The sequence below is a fragment of the Nelusetta ayraudi genome, unplaced genomic scaffold (genome assembly GCF_046127955.1).
Source record: "Nelusetta ayraudi isolate G7.1 ecotype Tasmania unplaced genomic scaffold, CSIRO-AGI_Nayr_v1 ptg000048l, whole genome shotgun sequence".
NCBI lineage: Eukaryota > Metazoa > Chordata > Actinopteri > Tetraodontiformes > Monacanthidae > Nelusetta > Nelusetta ayraudi.
Window position 1 is genome coordinate 5,945,743 of NW_027466098.1, and position 25,738 is coordinate 5,971,480.

General features: G+C 40.8%; 1 protein-coding gene across 1 annotated transcript; it reads right to left on the minus strand.

Moving 5' to 3' along the window:
• Window positions 1-3,735: 3,735 nt before the first annotated feature.
• On the minus strand, window positions 3,736-18,708 carry LOC142895157 (ATP-binding cassette sub-family G member 4-like). The gene is made up of 15 exons (XM_076035992.1): window positions 18,556-18,708; window positions 12,305-12,555; window positions 10,795-10,912; window positions 10,586-10,718; window positions 10,367-10,417; window positions 10,100-10,245; window positions 8,895-9,018; window positions 8,025-8,139; window positions 7,788-7,930; window positions 7,371-7,469; window positions 7,097-7,265; window positions 6,894-6,994; window positions 5,830-5,988; window positions 5,625-5,743; window positions 3,736-5,072 (listed from the first exon to the last, which is right to left on the minus strand). The coding sequence occupies exons 2-15, from the start codon at window positions 12,546-12,548 to the stop codon at window positions 4,847-4,849; spliced, it is 1,947 nt and encodes a 648-aa protein (XP_075892107.1). The 5' UTR covers window positions 12,549-12,555; window positions 18,556-18,708; the 3' UTR covers window positions 3,736-4,846.
• Between the last annotated feature and the right edge of the window lie 7,030 nt (window positions 18,709-25,738).

The window sequence follows — 25,738 nt, forward strand, 5'->3', positions numbered from 1 at the left end:
CGGCACACTCTCGGACTGGTTCCGCCCTCCCCCGCTCTGCCCCGGAAGTGATTCCGCAATGCGCTGCTCAAAGAAAATGTTTTTTCGGTGTCAGTGTTGGAGGTTTGTTCAGCCTAATATGCGGATGCGATGGAACACCGGTCTGCAGCCAGACCCCTCTCGTCCGGTCGGCAACGGGAGTGAGACGGGCTCGACTCGGCCGGTGGACGACGAGAGAATAGTCAGCCATGGCAATATTTGAAAACATGTATGAGGACTGTGAGTGTATTGAGACCTCAAGCAACATTAGTTTTAAGACTACTTGCAGCGTACAACCGCTGAATCGTGTTGATGAACTGTTAGCCACCACCGCTAACTCTGTGCTCTGCTTGTTATGTGTGTTGTGTTCGCTGGCAGCCAAACTGAAGAGGCAGCGATTTTGACTCGCAAGTTTCACTCCTTATAGCGATGTTCACGCTGCCAGCATGGTAACATGGGTTGTATAGAGCTCTTCCTGCTTTGTGCTTGCTGTGGACGTAAATTGTGCAGATATTCTTGTCTAATAATAAACGACTCTATGACTGAAGTGATCGTTTCAGCGTACATATTTTCTCTGCTAGGACAGTGTTTTGATACAAGTCAACAGTATGAAACAAAATCATTCTAAGCCCTGTTAAAATGTCAACAACAAAAACACGGTCAGTACACAAAGTAAAATATATTTCCGGGGACACGGAAGGCACAAAATATGTCCAGGGACCTTCGGTCCGCCTTGCGGCCGTAACTCAGCCCGCGCTGGGTCCGTCCGAAGCTGGATTAGCCGCTAAACAGCTGCTGGAGGGTGAAGCCTTCACGACGGTAAGTGTTTAAATTGTGACGGTTTCGTAAAGTTTGCCGTTTCCTCTTCACTCCCGCACCGGCAAACTGAGGAAGTGAGGCCAGTAAATACGAGGAAACGAGCCGCGAGATACGCAAATCGAAAAAGCTTTCAGCGCGGAAAATCGTGCGTTGCTGCTCTGGAGGGGCCAGACATCAAATACAAAAGCCCGAAAATTAGTATAATAGGTGACCTTTAAGTTATTGGAGACTGGTGGTGGGGGTGCTGGTGTTGTGGTGATGGAGGCTCCCCTTGTTTGTTTTTCTGTGTCCAGGGAGTGGGTTCCTTTAAATTAAGTGCATATGTGTGCCACGTTTGCCGGGTGACTTTGGTTCTTTTTATTCTTTTTTAATAAAATAAAATAGTATTTTTGTACCACCTAAGAACCACATCCATGCATGAGTGAACAGACCTGTGTGCCGTATTAGTTTTATTTACTCCGTGAGCAGGCCAGGCCAACTTGTAAACAAACAAACACACTTGGGGAAAAAACAAAACAAAATGGCGTTTCACCTCCACCTCTAAAGCCCACATCACAAACAAATAACTTACCTTTATCCTTTGCAAGTTTAGTTATTTTAGTTATTTCGTTTTTTCTTCCGTTTTTCTGCACCGCAACTAGAACTCCTTTTTGATGCCATTATGGTGTTTGTTTGTTTTTTAATCCTCTTGCTAACGGGAACGAATGGTAGCTGTCAGTCATTCCCATCATACCTGTCGGCGTCGCCGGCGCGCTACGTCACTGACTGTGTGACACTGCGGCCCAACGACCTAATAATGCCAAAAAACACCAGTCACAGCTTATTATTGCAGGTAATTTTAGTTATAGCTAACGTTTATTTTAAGCATATAAGGGGTGTAACAAACACATGAGATAGCTACAGATAAAATGGACATTTTTATTCTCCTCAGAAGAGGCTGAACATGCAACTTTGGGGCCACAAGGGGGCTTTGGGAGCCCCTAGTGGATTGGGGGCCCTAGGCATTCGCCTAGTTCGCCAATACAGCAAGAAACGGCTCAACTGCACATTGCTGGATTGCACAAGTCCCTGGAAACAGTCTCACTGTTACATGCAAGGTGCCCTATTTCACCCCAGGTTTTCAAGTAAACTGGACACATACCCCTAACAAATCTATTCAGAGTTAAAAAAAAAAATTACAATACATTGTATTGTATTGTATTCCTTTGGTAAACAGTAGGAACATTCTTTTGTAAACTGTGAAAATCTCAATACATGTTTTATTATGTGTTCAAATGTTTGATTTTACTGATCTGCCATGGATGGTCACAAAGTGCCGGTATGGACCGGGGCAGGTATTAAAATTGCCATCTATAAATACTTCTTGGCACTTGTCAAATCAGTCAAAGATTATTAATATTTACAAATTTCACATGCAATACGACTGCATTTGTCTTGGGGGCCCCCTTGTGGCCGTGGGGCCATAAGTAGGTGTTTAGTTCGCCTATGCCTTGGGCCGACTCTGTGCCTCAGAAAATCACCAGAAATAAAAATATGAGCACCTGAGGAGTTTGGTGTAGTTTTGGTTTGTGGCGAAGATGAGGATCCCTCACTCGTTATCCTGGTGGGAACCGGGTGCCAGTAAAACAAAACCACACCAACTTTTGGTCGTCTGAGCCATACGGGATGGCCAGTCGACGAGGGCGCACCCGTTCCTCAGGAAAATGGACCGGACTGCGCTCACAGAAGCAGGAAGTAGTATACGGGGAAGTGGCAGGTGATGGAGCCTGGGCCACAGAGGAGGACGACAAAGGGGTAGCTGCTGCTCCAGCCCGGCTGGAGAGGAGATGCTAGCTGTCATAAGGACCTTCCTGGAGGGACAGCAGCATAGAGATGAGGGGTTTCTGGCAGGGTCAGGACAAAGGACTCCGGGCTTCGATGACACCCTTGCAACTGGAACCACCAGGGGCAGAGCAGAGGCTGAGGGCACCTAGCCCAACACCTACCAGGGCCACGTTGTCATCTGAGGGGTCGGTAAGGAGCCTAAGGCAGGACTTGCGGACACCAGTCCCTCAGCTGTGCCGCAGTTCACTCGTGGAGTTGTCGAGGGTCAGTGTGAGTGGCGGCAACAGTTTAAAAACATTCTCATAAATGGTAAACCTGTGACTGCTCTGGTCGACTCAGATACTCAGCTACTTGACGCTGGTCCGAAGAGATTTAGTCCAGATTGGCATAGTGGATTACAGCAGACAGGAGGCCATTTTGTGTGTGCATGGGAACAGTCATTCCTACCCTACTGCTGATGTGACTGTGGTTGTGAATGAGCAACTCTTTCTGCGCACGGTGGAAGTGGTGGAAAAGCTGCCTGTCGCTGTCATCCTGGGGTGGGACTTACCAGTGCTGCTTGACATGCTGCTGGCGGCCAAAGACGGTGACTGCAGTAAGGCGTTGTCAGGTCAGGTGCTCACCCGCGCCCAGGCCAAAGCAGGGGTGACGTCTGACTCACGGTAGGGTAAGGGACCAGTTCCAGAATCCTTCTCCACTTTGGACAACAGCTTGTTTAAGGGGGGCACGAAAGGCCCGAAGAAGTCTCACCGCCAGTACACACATCCCGGCAGCCGGACTGTAAAGTCTGGCTTACATGAGGCCCCAGGACTCCACAGTCTGGGACTAACTAAGACAAATGCAAGCTACGCTCATGCAAGACACTTAAATGACCCAAGTTTACTAGTCTGATTTAGGCCTACTCCTGGTGTTGTCTGTGAAACTGGGCCTAGGTGTGACAAGTATTTTCTTTGAAATATGCAAATTTTTAAAGACAATGGCTTCCACGTGAAAACAAAGCTACGGTCTCAGTAATTAGAAGGCAGTGTTTTTACTTTTTGTTGTCCAGAAGAGGAAATTCACATTTTAATGTTTCCTTGAACCGATACAGTGACGACAGTACATTATTGTCATTATTGTAAATGAAGTGACATCTTTATTCACACTGACTATATCTAAAACATAGGCAGGGATGTAATGGAAAACAAATCGTTCACTTATTCCTTTTAGTTACATCTGAGCTCATCGAATATTACATGTTTTGCACAGTGTTTACAGTTGTATAGTAAGAAGTTCATCAATCGGTTTTACATAAGAGTGACAGTACTGCAGTAATGATGATACGCCTTACCAACAAAAACAAAACAAGTCAATAACAGAACAAAGTAAGTATATTTCCAGTTACAGCACTCCGTCTTTGGTTGTCTCTATGTGCTTGCCTCGTGTGCAATCAATTTCCAGTTTGTATAGCTATCAATGTAATTCAAAGATGTATTGGATGGACCGTTGAAGCAAAATAACAACAATTCAACTTATAGATACTTAAATACATTCGAATTCCATATATGGTTGTGGTACTAAAGCTATTAAGACAATTGAGTACAGTGCAAATGATTAAGGCTTATTTTATTTGAAACTAAGATTTAGAATGTTTTAGATTAAATCATGAAAATACAAAAATACCAGATTTTCTCATGACACAGCTTAATTTACATCTATAAACACATTAAAAGCTAGCTTCAGCAATGATTACATTTTCCTACAAAGGACGTAAATATTTCCATCGCCAAGGCTCACATGACAACAAACAGCTCAAACACACTTTCTTCTTACGTTCTCAGGCACCTCGCTCCAGTGCAACTGTTTACCCTCTAGTTTTAGTTAAAGAGAAATGTAAACACTTAGTCACACAGCAACACTCAGAGTACAAGTTCACTTGGAAAGGTCTGCCATGCACTCCCCAAAACGTTCCTGCCATTTAGGAATATGGATATGAGGCTCAGTCACTGAATCCCCCACCCGTTTCTGAGCTTTGTGTGGAGGTAATGAGGTAAAACAGGTAAATGTTGATTTATAGCATGACTGGACACTGCTCGCTATGTGTTCTGTCCTTTTAGCACCTCTGCAAAGAATAAAATGAAACAATAACAAAAGACAGACCTGGCCTGGAATGACGTTAAAGAGGACCAAAAGACCAGTCAAAAACCTATCGCTCTGCCTTGACTTTGTAGCGGAGGACAAGGTAGGTGGCCAGCCGAAGGACGATGAAGAAAATGCCCAGAACAATGAAGTCCATGTAGAGCTTTGCGTCTTCCACATCCAGTAGCTGCAGCACCTCTTCAGGCTGCTGGAACTTGCATACTTTCCCTGGACACTCCAGTTCTGAGCGGTTCATCCCATAGATAGACAGGATCACTCCTTCGAAACCGTACCTGAGGGTGGGTGAAGCAAGTTTTGCAGACTCCAATCAAAAAAACTTTTTTTTTTTTAGTGTTGCCTTGCATTACAGAACAACTAAAGGTGCATTTCCCAAAGAGTGTTTAGTTACTATCATTAAGAATGAACCGGGTTAAAAACCTTGCTTTTACCCACATTCCAGCCAAAGTGGAGGTATATATAGTAACCTCACCATCACAAAACTATAAAATTATGTCATAGCAACCACACTCTGTGTGACAAAAATATGTCCATGTCACCTAAACTGCTTTCATTGGCAATGGTTAAAAAAATAAATAAATAAATAAAAAAGACAGCCATATATTTAAGCCCATAGCATTTGATTAAGATTACTAATTGAAGAGTGGTATCTAAGCCATTGGTACAGTTAAACCTGACCGTAGATCTAGTCAATCTGCTTTAATTTGTAAGACAAAGAAAGGCATTTTAGTATATATTGCAAATCTCTGCTTTTCGCATGTGCAAGTGCATTCACAAATAGCTACATATGGTTGTTGTAAACCTATAAATGCCAAGGTGGTTCATACCTCACATAGGACACATAGGAACTCCACTGCAAGTACTTGGGGATTGTGTCAAAGTTTACAAAGAATCCAGAGAAAAGCAGCACCGGGATAGCTGTGACAGGTCCAACAAAAGTTGCTACCTGTGTGGGAAAGAAGATTTTTTTTTCAATTGTTTGGGTATGGAATTTTAAACAAGCCATCTTGATTTTCCAAGTAAAGCACTTACCTGAAGGGATGTGGAGGCAGCTCCTACCAGCAAGCCAAGGGACTGGGCTACCAGAGCAGTACAGGTGGACAGGGCAATGAAGAGAAGATATCGGCTGGCTTCAGGTGGCTGCTCGGTCATCCAGTACACTATACTGCAGTACATAATGGGGCAGATCACCTAGAATAACATTTTAGGTTTTACTTGAAAGTATTTCACTACCAGTGGTTTCACCTTTTTCCATTTTCTGATGCTATACACAATCTGTTTGACAAATGTTGTTGAACAAGTTGTGTTCCTGACCTGTTCATCATGTCCATCCTTCACCAGTACATCTCTTGGGTTAATCTTGGAGACTTAATCATTTATTTGAAGATGTTTCAAATGGCATCCAAAAGGCTCTAATGCTTCTAAAGATGGTTTAGGAAATCCCAGGTCGGGAACACCTCTTGATAGGGTGCAACAAGACAAGAGGTCTTGTTGCACTGTCAGTGACTGTCAGTAACTGCTAAATGACATTGCTTTGTGTAGGCTAATCTTGAAAATAAGGATATCAATTCTCGACACAAACACTAAAACCATCTCTAAATGTTCAAACTCAGTGTACAGGTTTAGATTTATTTATACTTGTTTCCCCATATCATTTAATTGTCTCTCTTCGTACCACAATATTTTTCTTACAGCTTAAAAAGCTTCTTCTTTAAAGCTTTGAGGATATTACATGGGCATTCAATCTTGATTTGTTTATGTGCTGCCTCTACCTTGTGAGACATATCTGAGCATGTAACTTGATGAAACATGCAAAACATTGCACTGGACAAGCCCCATTGGTTGGTCTTCAAGAGACATCTGAGTGCTGGAACACCCACATTTGAAATATTTTGTTGTTGCCTGTATTAATACTTAAATATCTGACTTTGGCTTTAGTTTTTAGTTTTTTGGGGGGTTACTGTTCCTCAAAGGATAGCACCACATGAATAATAGCAAACATTCCAAACATACATTTTAAAACAGCACAAATATTGCCATCTTAAAAATAGAAAACATAAAAGCAAACTGATCTGATCATGTTCTCACATGCTTACCTGGAATGGTATATCAGCCATCGTCTTGGCAAGGTAGTAGGCTTTCAGACTGTACCAATAGTTAAGATGCTCTCGCAGGAACACAGACATCTCCAGAGGAACTAACGGTGGCATTCAAACAAATCCACATTAACAACTTTATTTAAATTTAGATTTAAAAAGCAATGAAAGTATTATTAGCTCCCTTTGCCGGACAGACTTACAGGTTAACACGGTTGGCATAAGTGCTCCAAACATGATGAAGAGCATAGAGAAAAAGAGGAACCCGGTGTTGTTAAAGACCTTACTGGCATCATTGCCAATGTTGAGATACAGCAAGCCAATTAAAACACCAATGGCCACATGGAAAATCAGTCTGAGGTGGGTCAAAAGCTGGAAACAGATAAAAACAAGCAAGGAAACGCATGTATTGCTGTACTTATTTTAACCCGTGCAGTTGCAATATTTTAACAGTTGTTTCAGACAAATATCACTCACCTGGTCTCTGCAGATAGTTACGAAGGTTCTTTTGAAGAGGATGCAGAACTGTGTAAGTGTACTTGTTGCAAAAGTATGGCTTTCCATATGTCCAGCATTCTGACAAAATAAAAATAGATGAATGAATAAATACTTATTAAGCTAAACAAAGAAGAGGTAAAGAGGCAAAGTAAACCTGAATAATGAATTCCATGGTGGCTGGTGTTTTGTTTTTGTTTGTTTTTTAATGTAAAATAAGAATGCATGCTTTGTTGTATCTGTTTTTAGTGTTGGCAACCTCAAGCTTCATGGAGCTGATCATTTGGACTTGAGCATTTCATATTGTAATTACCCAACTGGTTTGAAGAGGCAGAAGATACAAAATGATGAAAAGGGGACAATGTGATCATGATTGTACTGTAACAAGGAAATACACACCACTTGGCGAATGGTTGCACAGACAGATGGGTTGTTGTTATCGCACTGGTTCTTCTTCTCTGCTAAGGCACACATTCCTTGCTGAACTGCTTCAAACAGCACAGGGTTCAAGTCTCCGTACTCCCCCGATGCCACTTCAATGACTAATAACAACAGAGATGCAAAAAATGTGGTCAGTAAATTGTCGTAATTCTGCAAAGTATTGTAAATATTTAAACATGTTTCAAATGGACGTACCATAGTCTGCTGGATTGTGATAAGTAGGACAATAAAGGCCCAGAGTCTTCAAATAGGGAATGAGGTAAGGGACTGTGCCCTTGTAGATACACTGACCCTGACTGAGAATGTAAAGCTGTGGATGAACACAATTATTATTAAGTAAATTACCTCTGGATTTCCAGCTGAGGGATGGAGCACAAGTCAGCATAAAATGTCTGAATTATAATCACATGGGAGACAGGACATATTAAAGCAAACATTTACAAAGATGTCTGAATGTTGAAAGCTGACATTCAAAGTAAAGATTAGCAGCTGGAACTGCTAAACCACTCTACTGTACCTCAAGGGATATTGCGCTATCCAAACAATAAACATTCATGAATACAACTTGTTTCTTAATGTGGTGTTTACTGAAAAAAGCAATAACCTGCTCATGTCACAGCGATTGACTAACATAGACAGTTAGCTGGCTGGCATTCCAGTCAAAGCAAAATGACACCGATCTCATCTCTCTCTGTGCATCTTCAATAGGTCATGATTTCTGTATATAAATATTATATGTATTATAACAATCAAACACAAACCACACTGATTTAACCATCAATTACATTTATATATATGTATATATATACATATATATATGTATATATATATACATATATTTTTTTTTTTTACTGTGAAACAAAAGGTTCACTTTAGTTTTCTTTCTTTTTTTTTTTTTTTTTTTTTTTACTTAAAGAAGCTTTAGTCCTATTGCAACTGACATGTTTTTTGGTCCCTGGGTAGACTTTTAGAGTAGTTGCATGTACCAAGACTTGTAATACATTTAGAAAACTCTAAGCTGTCCATCGTTATCCTAATTATTATCACCATCATTATTTCACATACCTTGTCAAACATCTCAAACAGCTTGGCACTGGGTTGGTGGATAGTACAGATGATGGTCCTTCCTCCAAGTGCCAGAGATCGCATTAGCGAAACAACCTGGTAGCATGATACACTGTCGAGGCCGCTAAAAAGACAGACACGTAGGAAGGATCCAATTAAACACAATACATTTTTTTGTTTGGGTTAGTGTTAGAAAAAGGCATGAAGTGCCAACTTTCTTTTCTTGATCGTAACTTCCAGGAAAGCTTAAATTGCAATCAGGTCAGCAGCATATAGAAGAAGCAGGTAGAAGGCAAAGGCTGTTAAACTCACAACCCAGGAAGAATCGACCAAATGGGACCACACCCATGTGTTGGAGGCTCCAGCCGGCAGGCTGGAACCCTTCCAACTGAACTTCCTCCCTAAGTCAGTTTACCTGTTTAAATTTTGTAAAGTGGGGACACAGTGAAGGCCCGTTGTGCAAGCTGGGGGGGAAGGAAGGAACACAGACAACTAGAGAGATAGTGTGCTAAACATCACTGTTTCCCGTCAAAATGGGATGTAGAGGTTTTGTGGTACAGTCGGCGTGGAAGGTGCTTACAGCTGTGGCTGTGTTCGGGTACAAATGGAAGACAGTCGCTCTGGCTCTCGTTTACAGCAAGAGAAAGGATGAAGACTGGAGGAATGAAGCTGATGGTCAGTGATTTGGCTACTACGGTCAACCCTCTGACTCAAGAATGCTCTAGTTAAGGGTCAAAACTCTCAGAATAGGCCAGCAACTGCACAACTTAAGTGGCTCCAGTCAGAACCTCAATGTTTTACGCAACAACTTCATTTTGGGAATCCAATGTGTTGATCAAGTTTTGTTAGATTTCCCTTCAAGTCGCGAAAAAAGGCCAGAGTTCATTTCTATTGAAAAACAAGGCAGCATTTTATGATTCCAATGTGCCATTTAAAAGGACTAAGATTACTGAACAGTTCTGAAACAATGGGGAAGATTATTGTCATGCTTGATGTTTAATGTAAAAACTGACTAAAAAAATACCAGATATCAGTGTGACTGTTCACTTGTCAAAAAATAATTTCAGCACCATATGTCATCTTTCTTCACATTCATTGAAAATATGCCTGGGTAGATTTAAGCAACTTCTGTGCTCATTTTGTAATGACCTGTCAAAGTTAGGCGAGCAAGAGTAAAACACTACATTAACCATTGTCTGCGTTACCTTGTTGGTTCATCAAAGAACATCACTGGAGGATTGTTGACCAGCTCAAGGGCAATGGCCAGCCTCTTGCATTGACCACCAGACAGCGAGCTGGTACGAGTGTGAGCACAATCAAGCAGCCCTAATGCAGTCAGAATCTCGTTAACCTGTAGAGAGAATTGCTATGAAATTAGGCCCATAAACAGTGTCAAGCACATCTAAGGCACACAAGTTTTTTATCTTCTATTTTTAAGTCAATCTCGAACTGTTTTTTTTTCTATAGCTCACCAGTTTTTTCTTCACATCTATGGTTTCATCAAGCTTCAGGTGGGCTGAAATCTGCAGTGACAACACGTATTACAGTCAGGCACTGCCAAACATTTCATTGTTATGATGAAATTGCACGAAATGATAAGGGAATGATCAGTGTCAGTATCAAAAGGTGAAGACACGCTTCTGAACGTGAATTGTTGTGCTTTTGCTACGAGACTCCCGTCAACAGCTCACCATCATGGCTTCCCTTGTGGTGAGGTGTGGCAGCAGCATGTCTTCCTGCATGATGTAACAAGACATTTTCCTGAATGTCCGCAAGTCCCTGGGTTTCCCATTTACAAGAATCTGACCCTTCATCCCCGTTTCCCTGTTGTAAAGCACAACACAAGCACTTTTGCACAGTTCATCAGACACACAAGCTAAAGAGGAGGTGACGTTCTCACCTGTATCCGGCCAAGATGTTCATAAGGGTGGATTTCCCGGCTCCCGAGGGTCCCATGATTCCTACCAGCTCACGGCTGCAGAATCTTCCAGACAGGCACTTAAGTAAAGCTTTGAAACCTTGGAAGGAAAAAAAAAGGTCAATTATCATTATTAAAAGTATCATTAATTAAATGACACAGAAAAAGTCCTACATCATTTTTAATTTTTCCTATTACCTTTACGCTATTAAAGCCACTCAACATAATCAATACTCTGTCTCACAGCAAAAACGTCCAAAAAAGTGCTAATGCCGTACTCTCCAAGCAAACAAGAAAGGATTTAATAATACACTTGCTGGTTCATATATATGTGGACATGTCCTTTACATATTTCACTGGCTTTGATTTGATTTGTTTTAAAGTTCTGAATGACCTTGACACAACTTTCTTTGCAAGAAAAGTTGGACCTTGGATCAATTTTTCATGGATGGCCTTTGGTAACTTTTTTACTGGCACCGTGTTATTAACTGTAAATAAAATAAAATAAATTTAAAAAAAGAGGGAAGTTTAATGTATTGACATCCAAAACTCTACAACCAATTTCAGAAAAAAATAAACAATTGACAGCATGGCAGATATTGTTGTTGTTGCTGTTTTTAAATCAAAGCTCCAGATAACAAATGTGGTTTACACTATTACCTTACCTTACATAACATAATGTCTTTCTTCCTCTACTGTATCCCTTTCCTTATTTCATCTGCCTGCATTATTGATGACCTGTGAAGTCTGGGTCAATGCAGCACTTCCTCAGAGCGTATCAAACACCAGCACTCAGTAGACACTTAACATCAGACTCATAGATAGGCACCAGCTGGTAGACAACACATTGCTCACAGTCAGTAAGACCTCTACATATCTACCTCATAAAGATGCCTGAAGCACCAGCGGAGTTCTGCTGTGTTAACATTTTATTATTAAGTAATGTGAATGAGCTCCATGAATCTTTTGTTCTGTTTGCTTTGGTTTAAAACAACAGTCTGTACCGCTTGACTGTGAAACTTAGTCAACAATGTAAATTTGCAATTTTTGCAATGTTGAAAATATACAGTGTTCTCCTAAATAAAAATATGATTATGATTTAAATAAAGAAAATAATGTAATAATTCCAATTAATACTATATTTAACCTAATATTGTTAACAAGGAACTTAAAGTCGTAAGTATTTTTAAATACTGTGAGACAGTGAGGATTTTAATCAGCATTTTTGCACCCTGTAGATTTTGCCTATTCTGCCAATTTGGCTTTGATGAATGGCTCTCAAACAATATTTCCCATTTCTTGAGAAAACTTAACACTTTAGAGACTAATTAAATACAAGTAGCTGAAGATCCATCTGTGGCTTTTTCTTCTGTCAAATACCAACTGTAATGTAAATCTTAGACGGCGCCTAGTTTCTGTGCAGCCTGCATCCAGATTCCTTTACAATCATATTAAAATTTGATGGAATGAAGATGAGAATGATGTTTGTTACCACTCTTTCTCCAGCATGGTCCCTCCAAGACAGTGTAGGAGAGGTCAATAAACTCCAGGTCCACAGGTGTGCGTTTGGGAAGATGGGAGAAACGCTGCGCCTCTGTGATCTGGTTCTCGACCTTCTTCAGGTGGGTCAACGTGGACGCATCCTGAGCCTGCGGAGGCTGGCTGCCCCCATTGCACATCATGGCATCCTCCATTGGAATGCTCACAGAGTCGAGTTCCAACGCCTTATTATCCATCTTCTCTCTGTCAGTGTTGCAAGTGGAGAATATGGAAAGGGTTCATTACGTATTGTAAAGTCTCCGACAAACCAGTTGGACTGTTTTACATTGCTGTCAAAAATGTATGCAAATTGATATGAACTCATTTTACCTTCTCTTAGCAGTTGTTTTGTTTCTATCTTTTATCTTGCTTGGACAACATGCAAAGGTTATTGGACATGAATTAATGTGACAGGGGTCACATTACGCAGAGAAATTGCCTTTGTATTTGTAGTAATCATAGAATACCCAGAGGGGAATATCAAATCAAATAAAACCTAAAGTGCTTCACAGATTAAAACAAAAGTAAAATGTCAAAACATGCAGCAAATGAACAAATAAAAGCTCATCCCTCGCACCCCCTCAAATGGACTCGCCCCTCCACGCAAACACATACACACATACGTCCACACTCATACACACACATGGATAAAATAGCATGGCACTAAGGATACGGGTGAGGAAAGGCAGCATCCACGCAGAGAGGCACCATAGTCTGCTGTCATAGGGAGTGTCACCACAGAGACCCCCCCACCTCGCCCAGACCGGACAGACCTGGGCAGGTCATACAAGTGCACAAGGGATCTCCAAGACGACGTCCCCGCAGGCAGATCAGGCACAACTCCCAGCGTGAAGGGCCCCCATGAGGAAACGACAATAGAGCAACCTTTATGGATCAGAGAATACCAAGATGGGAATAGAGAAATTTTCTGTAGGACTTTTTCCAGTTTCTGTTTTTGATTAAATGTCAGAGATTTTTAACTAAGCTTGGAACTTTTGTCTTTTCGACAATACAAGGCTGGCACTTTCCTCTTTTGTCAGTGCCAGAAGACGTTGTGGTATAGAATGCTGGCTCAAAACAATGCCTGTGTCGGAAAGCAGGGTCCATTTCTTTAAAGCTTGCCTATTACTGTAGATGCCATATAAAATGAGCTGTGTTTCTGCTCCGATGACAGTGAAAGAGAAAATGTTTGTATTGGTACTTCGGCACTTGATATTTCAAACTAAGTTATTGGCTTTATTCTTATTTTACAGTCATACATGAAAGTGTGCTACTGAACTCATAACTCAAAATTTCCTGTAAGTGATTTATGTCTTCTTATGTACTATATGATGTAGGATGTGGTGGGCTAAACACTTTCATTCTGAAAGGCTGCTGACATTGAGAAATCCGACTGGGACTAATGAGGAGAAGGAGAAGTGCACACAATACCATAAAAGCAACTTACTGGCAAAGACAGACGCTTGTCTAAGAAAAAAAAGACAAACATCCGTGTTTGGTTTCATTTAAAGCCTTAATCATACTGGCTTTACCTGAGAGATTCAGCTAATGGGCTAATAAATATAAGCAGCTAATGATAGAATTACATATCAAAAAAATACATCCTGAGCCTGCAGTCATCACATTATCAACAAAGACAGAAGCTATTATTGAGCTTATGTGCAGACTGTTGTTGGTGTATATTATATATTGGAGCAGCCATTTCAGAGTCTCATAAAAACTAAAGCCAGACTTCCCAAGACTAATTGTTCATAGTTGCAGGCAAGAATTTTCCAGTTTTGATTCCGACCCGGGGCCTTCAGTGTGGAGATGTTTTCCCCATGTCTGCGTGGTTCCTCTCCAAGTTCTCTGAAATGACTGAAATGAATGGAGCTGAATAATGGCTTTATAATTGCTAGTGCCTATAATGTCACAGAGAGTTTTAGGTTTCAGTTTTTAAAGTAAGATTAACACAAAATTCAAATAATGTCAGGTTTATTCACTTGGGCAGATTCATCACAATCCTAAAGGTTTTAAGGCTATTGTGTCTTCTCAATGTGTTAACTTAGACTGTGACATCAATGAATGAACTTGATTCAGATCATCTTTAGAAGTAGAAGTGAAAGATATGTGTGCGCATTTGTGGAGATTAGAAGCACACATTTCTTAAAAAAAAAATGTATATATGATTCCTGAGAAAAGATAGATAGCGAGGAGCCAACGTCAGACAGAATCTGTGTCCATTGTCCTAACAGGACTCTAAGCATCAGAAATATGCAACCGCTCTGGTGATTCCTATCACTGAAACAGAGATACGTCTAATCTACTTTGTTCTGTGCAGACCACTGTAAAAAAAAAAAAAAAAGGTTCCCAAGTCTGAGGTGGTACAGTAATTTGTCCTTCTTGAGACAGAAGTCTCATTTAATCACTCATGAGATTCCTAATCCCTTTGGGGATTAAAATCAACTCTTTCTTTTCTACCCTTGATCTGCTCTGAACTAGAGTGGGTTGGGGGTTATGGTCTTGGGAAAATGTGCAGACTCAGGTACACTACCAAGCACCAAGTCATGCTAATGTATGGGAATGGGCTGCTCCAACACTTGCCCTCCACCTCACATCCCCACAGAGATACATTTCTAGATGATTGAAGAAAGGGAGACAGACAAAAGTTCTTATGGGTATCAAAAGGTCAGTTGTGACGTAAGGAAGAGGTAAGTAGTGACAAGGTCAAAACGGCCAACATGTCACGAGTCAATACGGATGGGACTTTTTTGACTAGAGGGGAGGTCTGGAGGGGTGAGTAAGTGGATCCAGAGAACTCGTTGACCTGAGATCACACCACTACAGTACCGCTGTTACACTTGTGTCTGCCTCTCGGGCCTGGTGCCCAAATACATCTGGATTAACAGTGTTTTAGAATTGAATAAAGCATCGAGCTGCACGAGGCTAAATGAAGGCATCAAAGTGATGCTGCCAAATCAAGCCAACGGCCTGATTTAATGAGATTGAACTTGGAACAAAAGACTAACCTACATATTTCCGACGGGGAAGGCTGACAAACCACCATGCAATGAAATTACGCTAATCATCTAATCTTTTCCAAGGGCAAACTCCAACGTACAATCGTCCTCATTCCGGGAAGAAATATTGTAGTCATTTTTTTGTAGTTATGTTAGTTGAGTTATGTCTTGTCTTGCTCTCATTGCTATTGGTAGAGGCACTTTTGTGTTGGAGTGTATATTTGCGTGCATACTAAAGTTAAGATTTATAATTCATTTTTTGTGAATTCCTTTATCCCAGGACTCGGGCATCATTTTACTACAGTGAAAAGTTGTGGCCCATTTTAATGAACAATTAAAGACGTGCTGCAGTGAGGCGTGTCTTGTTGCGAACATTGTCTTCAGCAGGCTGTCGGATATCACTTTAAATGTTTTGCATTACTCCGGTGATGAAACGGTCAACCTGCTGTCTGTTTTGAAGACATTGTATATCTGGTTTAACGCTGAAATCTGACAACTGATGAAGGCGACTGGATAATAGCTGATTTAGGAGTTTTGGATATTATCAACAAACACAGAGTTTATTTGGCTTTCAGTAATGATTTCAGACTGGAAACACAGACATAATCAAATGCCTAGATCCCCTTTAGGGTCAATGAAGCAGAACATTATTTAAGCAGCAGTAGTATGAAGAATAATTAATCTGGCTATCCAAACAACTGTATTATGAATAGGAATGCGTCCTCTGGGCAAGCGGAGCTAATGAGTGCCTCTCAGCATGCTGAGGAATGACTCACACTCTGGCGCTATATACTTTGCAAGAATTCTGTCGCGTCAATAGAATGCAAACATTTAGTTAAAGGTTCTGTATAATCTCCATGTTTGTCTTATCCAAGACCCCAGTGACGAAGCTTTACGCGACCAAGAAGAAAAACAAAACAGCATACAAAGATCTTTCACTTTCACACTATTCACACTAATTGATACTTTTTTGCAAAGTTTTTGTCCCTAATATGTTTGCAGGGAGACAAAGCAGCCATGGGGTGGGCTCAGGGGGTGGAACAAACACCTGGCTGGGGGTGATGTCACTAGCCTAAGCCTGGAATTCCGCTGCAGACATGACAGTCAACTCGCACTGGAAGAACTACAAGCTCGCACTGGAACCCCTTATTTTTGGACAGCCATATCAATAAAGCGACAGCCGGATGTGAGACCAGTAAAATTTGAGAGTGCTTGGCTGTTCGCCTCGCCGTTCCTCACTTTCCCCCCCTCCTACCTCCAATATGGTTTAAAGCAGTAGATCTGTATTGAGTGCATCAGCTGTTTAGTTTTGACAGTCTTAATGTAAATAGATAAGTGAATATAAGTAATTGTCCTGTTGTTTTTACTTTCAATCAAAAGCCATGCCGTCGTACATTTACCTGATGCTGTGCGTGTTTGAGTTCACATTTGAAGGGATGTGACCTACAACTGATGCAGAAGGCCTGGCTCATATCTGAAATGTTGTTATTGTAGTGAAATCTGACACTATGACTAGAATGTATTGTATTTGCTCATGAGTGTGCTGCCGCTTAGGGGGGTATTGGTGCCCTTTGTGACATCACAATGAGCTTACAGAACAATCTGCACCTATGGAACATACCGTCTGAGAAGTGCAGCAATCAAGATACAATATTTTTTTATTTTATTGTTGAAACATTTAATGCAAACATGCAAAACACGCAAACAAAAAAACCAAGCAAACACCTTCTGCGGCCTCTTTTACCCTGAAGTGGCCACAGAGGACTGGCTGTTCTTTCATAATGTGAGAAGAACAAACATAAGGATTTTAAGATCAGAGCCAAAGAAGTAGGTTAACAGTGTCGGTCTCCCATGACTTTGTAAGAACACGAGTTCATTCACTGAAAAAAGCTTCAAGTGAAGAAAAAAAAGAAAAAAAAAAATCAAAGAGCTTGTGTGCATTCTTAGAGTTACAGCAGAGCCATCAAAAGCTACAAGAGGAACGTGCAGACACAGAGAGGTGGTCTTTTTCTGGGAGAGTTAAAATGATGAAGAGAGATTTCGTTCTGTAGTTATGCAGGGCAAGTGTAACATTCTTTTACACAAATAAAACCAATATTTTTCTTTTTAATGCATACAAATATCATACAATCCCCAAATGATGTTAATTTTAGCTACAGGTATTGGATTAACATTACTAATCCAATCTTCTTTTAAAGCACAAAACCAAAAAACTGTCTTTGGAAGTTTGCTTACTGCGGACTTCCGATTTCAAAGGTTTCTAGGAATTCCAAGACAGTCACTGTTAGGAGGTCACTGTTGCAGTCACCACTGTTGCAGCTGTTGAGAGCTTGACAACAGGTCGTTGTACGTTTATTGGCGCTGTCATTCAAATTACTTTACACTCTTAATTTATGTCCAGCACTGTGTGTACATGTTTCCTTTAGATACTAAACTGAAACGGCTTTGTCTAAAATTTAGTCGTGCTATTTCTGGTAACAGGTTTTACTGGCATTTGTTTTAGGCAGTTCCATTTAGACCCATTCAAGACAAAATACACTGCATAATGTATGTGCAACCTATATTGCTCTTGCTTTTGTTCTTGGCTGAAACTTGTGATTAGGGTTTGGATTCACACTTCAGTATCTCAAATTAAAATTACACCAGCAGTGATGACACAGGGTGGAATTCCTTCACATTATTTTGTGGTTAATAAATAAGCAAATATCCAGGTAAAAAAAAATGTGCTAACTGTGTGAATATGAATCAGGTGTCCTGTAATAATCGTTCAACACTAATAGACTGCTGGTTCCCTGCTAATTAACAAATCAACATTAGCTGAAAAAAGTTATGACATTTATCTTTTATTCATTCATGATTTCCTAAGGTTATGCTAATATCGAATTTATGGATTCAATACTTAATAAGTACACAGCACACATACAGTTCTATGAAAACTTTTGACATTAAGACTAGTTTTTAAATAGTTTTTTTTTTTTAAGATAAAATGATATTTAAGAGGTAGCCTAACTGGTGCAATCGTGTTTATTTGGCAAGGTCTTATTTCTCACTTATCAAGTGTCCATACACAAAGGCTTGTTAAATCAATGGTGTTAAATGAGTGGACAGCATCCAGTGTGCACTGTAGCTCGGCCACTTCAGGGAGAGATTAAGACCCAGTAGAGAGTAAAGTGCTAAATGTCAGAAAACAGAATGAGGTTCTTACGTTTCTCGCTGTTGGGTTGCGTATAACCGTCCTCCAATGTGTCTGTCAGGATGTGCTTATCCTCCCAGTGAGTTGCATTCAGCACCAAACACACTCTGTTCCGGTCTGCAGCATCTAAGGCAACGCTGAACGCCGGAGTGGAGTCAAGCAGGAGGATTGGGGGATGGGGTGGGAGGAGGACGGGGACGGGGCTCCTGATGAATGGGGGAGGATGGGGGACACTGTACTACAGCTTACACCCTGCACCAAGTCACATGGTGGAAAGAGTGATTCCAGCATTTCGTGGAAATGTGAATGTCTGCATGTATCAGCTTCATTGAGTGAGACAGGTGTTGGTTTATGATTATGTAACTGACATTTCTACAAAGCTAATAATCCAGAATGGATTTTTCCCACAGATATCTCAATTCTTTAAACAATTCAAGTGTCACGTGTCTGTAAAATGTATATAGGCGTTGTGTAAGAGCTTATAAGAGCTTACAAATTGTCCATAAGAAAAGACTTGATTGTTATTTCCTGATCCTAAAACACTGCATGAACAAAACCTCAGTTATGCAAGTCAAGTTTAGAGATAAATAAATGTGGAAGATTTTGTCAGAAAAAGACTCAAGCAGCCAATCCAATCAATGTTTTAGTTACTGGTACTAAGTCAAGTAAGAGTCCTTGCATGACTGCCTTAAAACCAGGACAACACATTGTGTGGAATCTGTGACATGTCAATGAAATTGGGAATAGACCTCTTTGCCTGAGGTGAGGTTCAATCTTTCTACGTGCGCTCACATCCTGCGAAGTCTGACACACTGGAATTCCTGGGAGTCTTTGGGATGTGACAAATATGGCAACAAGCCACAACTTGACATCGAGAGCCACATATCTGTGAGACTGATTGCTGGCTAGACGTGAAACCTGACATGTTTGCACACGACGACCTACACAGAAACATACAGCGCAGATAAACATCTATTTGTTCCTCTCCATTCTTCACTTTTCTGGTCCTTGAGGGAGGAGGGGCGGGGACGTTTAACAGGAAGTGTAAATAAATTGTTTGTATTCAATGTGTCTGTCCCGACTGTCCCGAACAATCCCATGACGGACGAAGAGCTTCAGGCCTGTTTATATCCAGGATGTAATAATCCACCTTCAGTTTGAATAAACTGCCTATCAAGAAATGTGAGAAGGTACAGTATTACAATGGAATAAGAACATACAAATACCAACGTAAGCTCACCATCACTGTCAGATCATTTCAGGCTTTGTATTTCCCTGGCAAATTCTTCTTGGATAACAACCAGCTTTTTGATTTTTATAAATGAGTAAAAACGTGTAGAATGCACCTTTAATCTGAACAGTTGATGGATTTTTGCTTTTAGTTTCCAAAGTTATTTTTGTTTTAAAATGCAGTTATAGGTCCAATTCAAATTGGTCTAGAAAAGAAACAGTGCAGCAAGTCGAATGAGAAAATCTATCGAATGTGTTAACAATAGAAAATGTTTGCCATATTCCATTAATTCCTGCTAATGTATTTTTCGGGACTGAGCCCCGGCGATAGACCAGCTCTGAAGCAGAGCAGGTCATCGCATGGCAAAGACTATTATTATTATAGTTCTGTATTTTTGTGACTAAATTTGACCCCCTGAACATGCGTGAAAAGTCACCAAATTTTGCACTCAGGTCAGAAATTGGGTACAAAGGAATCTATTAAAGAACTGCATCATTATGTTCAATAGCGCCCCCTACATAGACCAAAACACAAAAATGGCCATAGCGCCCTCTAGGAAGGATATAGAATCATGGGACCATGACCCATGTGTTCCTTGAATTCATACCTAATTTCCAACATTCTGACCTATGACCCCTGACAAAAAATCTCAAAACACAAGGATCAGGAACCATAGGTGCGACAGACTTGGACAATCGGAGTATGATGTAGACCAGACCTTCATGACCTACAATCATCAAAAAGTTTGTAATGGAGCCTTTGGTTTTCATTTTACGGAACTTCAAAGCAAAGGTCTTTTTCAAAAAATAGCAGGTGTCTTCCACTCTTTTTCTCCGTCGAGCTTCACTTGGACATTTTGACCCGGGTGCAGCTCAGGGAGAGGACAAACTGAATGTCTTCGGTTGTAAAAGAACCTTTAGGCTTCCTTGGCAGTGCCGTCTTTCTGGTAGACGAGGTCCCAGTTGGCTGGCTTTGGCCTTAATGATTTCTCCAGTACTGGGACGGTAGTGCGAATTTGTCGTCCTGTCATTAACTGAGCGGGACTTGCTCCGGTCGCAGCAATGGGTGTAGAGCGATAACTCATTAAAGATAGACAGGGATCTGGCTGTTTGAGAATGTTTTTAGCTGTTTGGACGGCTCTCTCAGCTGCCCAGTTGCCTTGTGGGTAATGGGGACTGGAGGTTATGTGGGTGAAGCCGTAGCTCTGTTCGAACTCCTGGAACTCCGCTTATGTGAACTGAGAGGGATTGTCACTAACTAGCTCCCCATCTCACAAACATATGTTTGAGTTTGCCAATTACCTCTCTGCTTGTCGTAGTTCTGAGAGGAGCAATTTTGATGTCTCGTGAAAAATAGTCCACTACGATAAGGTAGTTTGCTCAGGTCAGCTGCGATCCTTTGCCACTAGGCAGCGGTGTCACTACCAGTGGTTCTCGTCTCTGTGTGGGTTTGTGCTCTGCGCAGAAATCACATGAATTCACTTCCCTGGTGATGTGGGCCCCGATGCTGGGCCACCAGACTGTTAACCGGGCTCGCTAACAACACTCGGTGAGGCCCTGGTGACCTTCGTGCAGCTGTTTTAGGACGTTGGACCTGAGTACTGTGGGGATGACAATGCGGTCATGATAAAGTATAAGGCCGTCTGATTCAGAAAGGTGAGCTCTGACTGTGTAAAGTCCTCACAGGGGTGAGAACTCTGCGGCCACCCTTTTCTGATGAACGTGATCACTTTTTGCATTGCAGCATTGTTCTGTGTGGCTCTACGGATTTCCTCCATCTTGGGTGTGTAGTGCCACATCTGGACCTAATGTTGTTCACCAGGACAATTGGAATTTATTGCAGCACGGCCTTCCGGTGAACCAAGTTTGGAGGAACTAAAGGTGGTACCTGATTGGCTGTGATGCTACTCTTTCGGTGACCAGATCTCACTTGAGATCTTGAGACCGTAAAATACCCGCTCTAGGAAGAACACTTCCACCCACAAATCGTAGTTGGGAGTCAACTTCAAAACATTCTCGGACGACCTGGTTCCAAGCAGGGACTGGTACCACTGGCGGCCAGCGCTAGTTTTACGACCGTAATCTCTCTTTAGAACATTCCAAGGGCCATGCTCAACACAGATGTCCCTGAACATCTCAATATCAAACAATGTTAAAAACTATATTTTCCCTTTTACAGAGACATCTGGAAGTCACGTATCTGTGGCCACCATCAAAAGTAAAGTATTAATGGACTTTGAATCACTCTTCTAACCTCAAAATGAACCGATTTAGGATTTCCTCCTAATGGAAGCCTGGAGGCTTTCAAGCTTCACGTGGAGCAAGAGTGTCCCCTAAGGGGGGGTTACGAAAGTGATTCCTAAGTGATCGATTAAAAGTTGAATAAACTTTGCACGTCGGTTTTCCTCATATCAATGTTGCATGCTTTGCCATAATCCCTATCATTACAATCACCAGTTTTCCACATTACACTTGGGTGACTGTTACCTCAATCCATACATACACCTTTTAAATATTGACAACAGATACATATATCTACTCATATATATAAATATATTTGTATACGTGCCCATTTAAGTGCTTGAATGTTTAATCTATAAAATCTTTCAATTATCTTTTAAATATAAACAAACGTCCTCCTACTTCTGTTCGCATGCTTAGATAGGTTGATAGGTATTTAGAGATAAATATATGTTGCAAGGTTTAATGTTCTTTGAACGCTGTATCTTCCTCAACTGTTACCTAACTTTCGTGAGGTATCCACCATACGAAGGATCACACTAATTTTATTTCTCCATGTTGTTCTTCTATTTCATTTTTGGTTGTTGTTTCATTTCTTTCTCAGCAACGAACCCGACACCACATACATATTCATCATATGCATATAGCGTAAGACGACCCATCAGTTTTAGTGTTGGAACAGCCTTTTTATTGGTTCTTGGAGTTCAAAAGACCACCCTCTTCTCCAAGTTTATACCAGTGAATTCAGTTCTTTTGTTTCAAAGTTAGTGTTTTAGTTTTTCTGAGGGTTGTCTAGTCTTTCTTAGTGTCGTCTTGTCTAGTGTTTTTGTCTTCGTCATTTTTCTTTATTCTATTTTTTTGTCAACTTAATTTTTTCCTAATTTCTGGCAAAAGGCCAATTTAAGACAGTAGCAGAAACAAGTCAGCCTCGTCCAGTGACCATTATTTTTCATTTTCATGTTTGCCCAATCTCAACTGGCTAATCCTCAGGCCCGAGATTGTGATTTTTGCAGTTTTTCTTTTTGGACCAGCCAAGCAGTTTTAAGTATTACAAGATTGATCTTTTTTCTTGAACAGAAATAGCATCAGTAACTGCTTATCAAATTGGGTTGAGGTTAATTTTTCAACTTTCGACAACATATAATGGGTGACCCATCACCTCGTTACCTCATCTGTTCTGGTGTTGACTTGCACAACAATATTTCTAAGGAAACTGGGGATGGACAATCCAGGCCGCCTGACAGCGTATTTAAGTTTTTGGGGCGAATGGACCAATAAAGTCTGTATGGGATTGTTAATTTGGGACTGAGCCCCGTCGATAGACCAGCTCTGAACAGAGCAGGTCTTCGCAGGGCAAAGACTCAATTGTTTTTCTTCCGTTTCTTATTCGGGACTGAGCCCTGGTAATAGACCAGCTCTGAAGCAGAGCAGGTCATCACAAGGCGAAGACCCGCCAGAAAATTAAAAATGCCCATAGCGCCCATAGCCCATAGCGTTTTTTCACTGACCACGCCTACAGCGTTATTCACACCCCAGTAAACGTTACACCGTTAGATTCATGAAGCTCTTAGGTAAAAGATGATCCCAATATCTTTTATGTAGATACAAAAAATGGCCGAGTTAGAAGCGTTTGTTTCCGAGGTTGCAAAATCAGAGCCTCTGCTCCTGCTAGTCAGGAGCTGCAGTTGACGCCTTTCTCTTCTTCTCCCTCTTTTTCAACACACATAAATGGCTGCAGTTTCCTTGAGGAAAGTGCTACAGACAGCACACACAACAGACAACAGCCTCTTCAAAAAAAAAACTGTAGGTGAAAAATCGGCATCATTTTCATACACAGGCTTATGATTAATTAGACTTCTTCCACAGTCGGCAGATGTCGCTGTTTGCTGAACAGTCTTCTTTCCATGCAGTGTTTTTTCTAAAAAAGAAAAAAAAATATTGATTATTTGTCGTCAAATTGTCTCGCAGTTTATTTCTTAATGGATAAGACATGTCAAGTAGTCCTTAAACTTTAGCAATGCCACTTATGCTAAAACTAGTCAGAAATATGCTCTCACACACTTAAAGTTTAATTTTTATTATTTAATTTTACAATATTACTAGAAAGTCTCAAGTACTGCAGTTTATTCACAATGAAATGAAATAGAATAAGAATAAAGATATATGTAATAAAATAAAATGACTCAACAGTATAGGGAACAGTTTTTATGATATGTTTGCTGCTACATATGCAGTGTAAGGAAATGCATTTTTGGTGGGAGTTATGGATGTTTCAGATGTACGGTAATTTGTTTTTGTATGCAGATTCACACTTGCGGATACCTCTTGCTGCTTTATTGTCACAGTTTGTTTTAGAGTTTCCTGTCTCGTCTCTCCTTGTATTTTCTTTACTTTACTTCCTGTTTCTGTTTCCCCGCCTTTCTTGTTGTCTCGTGATTTTTTCAACCCTTGTTGTCAGTTCTGCCCTTGTTTGTTCTCACCTGTGTTCATCTGCCATCTTTTATAAATAGTTCTTGTCTCCACTTGTCTCTGTTTGGTCGTTATTTCGTCATGGTTGTTGTTCCTCCGTTGTCTTGACTGTTTTGTCTTGGTTGCCTGTTTCAATTGTCTCAAGGTCTGTAAGCTTGTTTCAGCTTTGTTTCCTTTTTCAGATTTATTTATTTATTTTTTTTAACCCCATCGTTCAGCCGGGTGATGTGCCCTCTTCCTCTTGGTCTACAGTGTTAAATCTTAGGTTAAAATTTCAAAACAGCATAGTTAACAAGTCAAGTATCGTGGGCAGTGAACAACTATCCCATCTGAACGAAACAAACACCAAGATGTGATGTGACAAATTTCTACGATTTGACTTTTCCTTTTTTTTAAAAAACAAAACAAAACAAAACAAAACATAGTTTTAAGAAGTGTGGCGCAAGTACATGGCAGATTACATTTATTGGTGAATATTTGAATTGAACCCTCATGTAGAAAGGAAATTAATTATTATAACAGCCGTCATTGAATGTCACCGTGACACTGAAGACTTCATGGATAACATTATCAGCGTTTCCACACACCAATATAATCTCAACTGTGCGACCAGCCGTGTGATCACTGACGGCTGAAATAAAACGGTGATTACATGCTGCAGGAAGCACAGTCTTCTGTCCAACAGTCATGGAGTCAATGCCAGCTCTGCTTTCTGCAGCGCTGCTGCTGCTCCGTCTGACTCTGAATAGAAGTAGGCGATGTTGCGCTTCAGAGTTACATTGTTTTTTCTGTTCAGTCATTTTAGTTTTTTTTCCTTCACAGTGCACAGATCTGATTCCATCTCAGTCCCTATTGATGTCGTGGTGAGGAAGAGCTTTCTCAACGATCCCCCGATGGTTTTCAGCACTGGCATGGGGTACAGAGGGATCCTGTTGGCTGCACTACACAGACTCATGTCCATTAATGGAGACTTCATGTAAGATCCAAATAAAACAAAACAAAGCAAAAAAAAAACCAACAACAACACATGACCTCAGTACTTGTAGACTCACACTCTATGGAAAAATGTACAACGTTATGCTAAGGACACATTAGACATTTATCAAGAACGTCATAAAGGGAGGTCTTTTGTTAAAATACACCACATTTTGAGAAATAATTAAATAATTAATGAATGACACATATGCATATTTGTTGGTCTGTGTATAAAATAAATAGATTTTTGTTCAATCTGTTTTTGTTTCTTGCCTGGAAG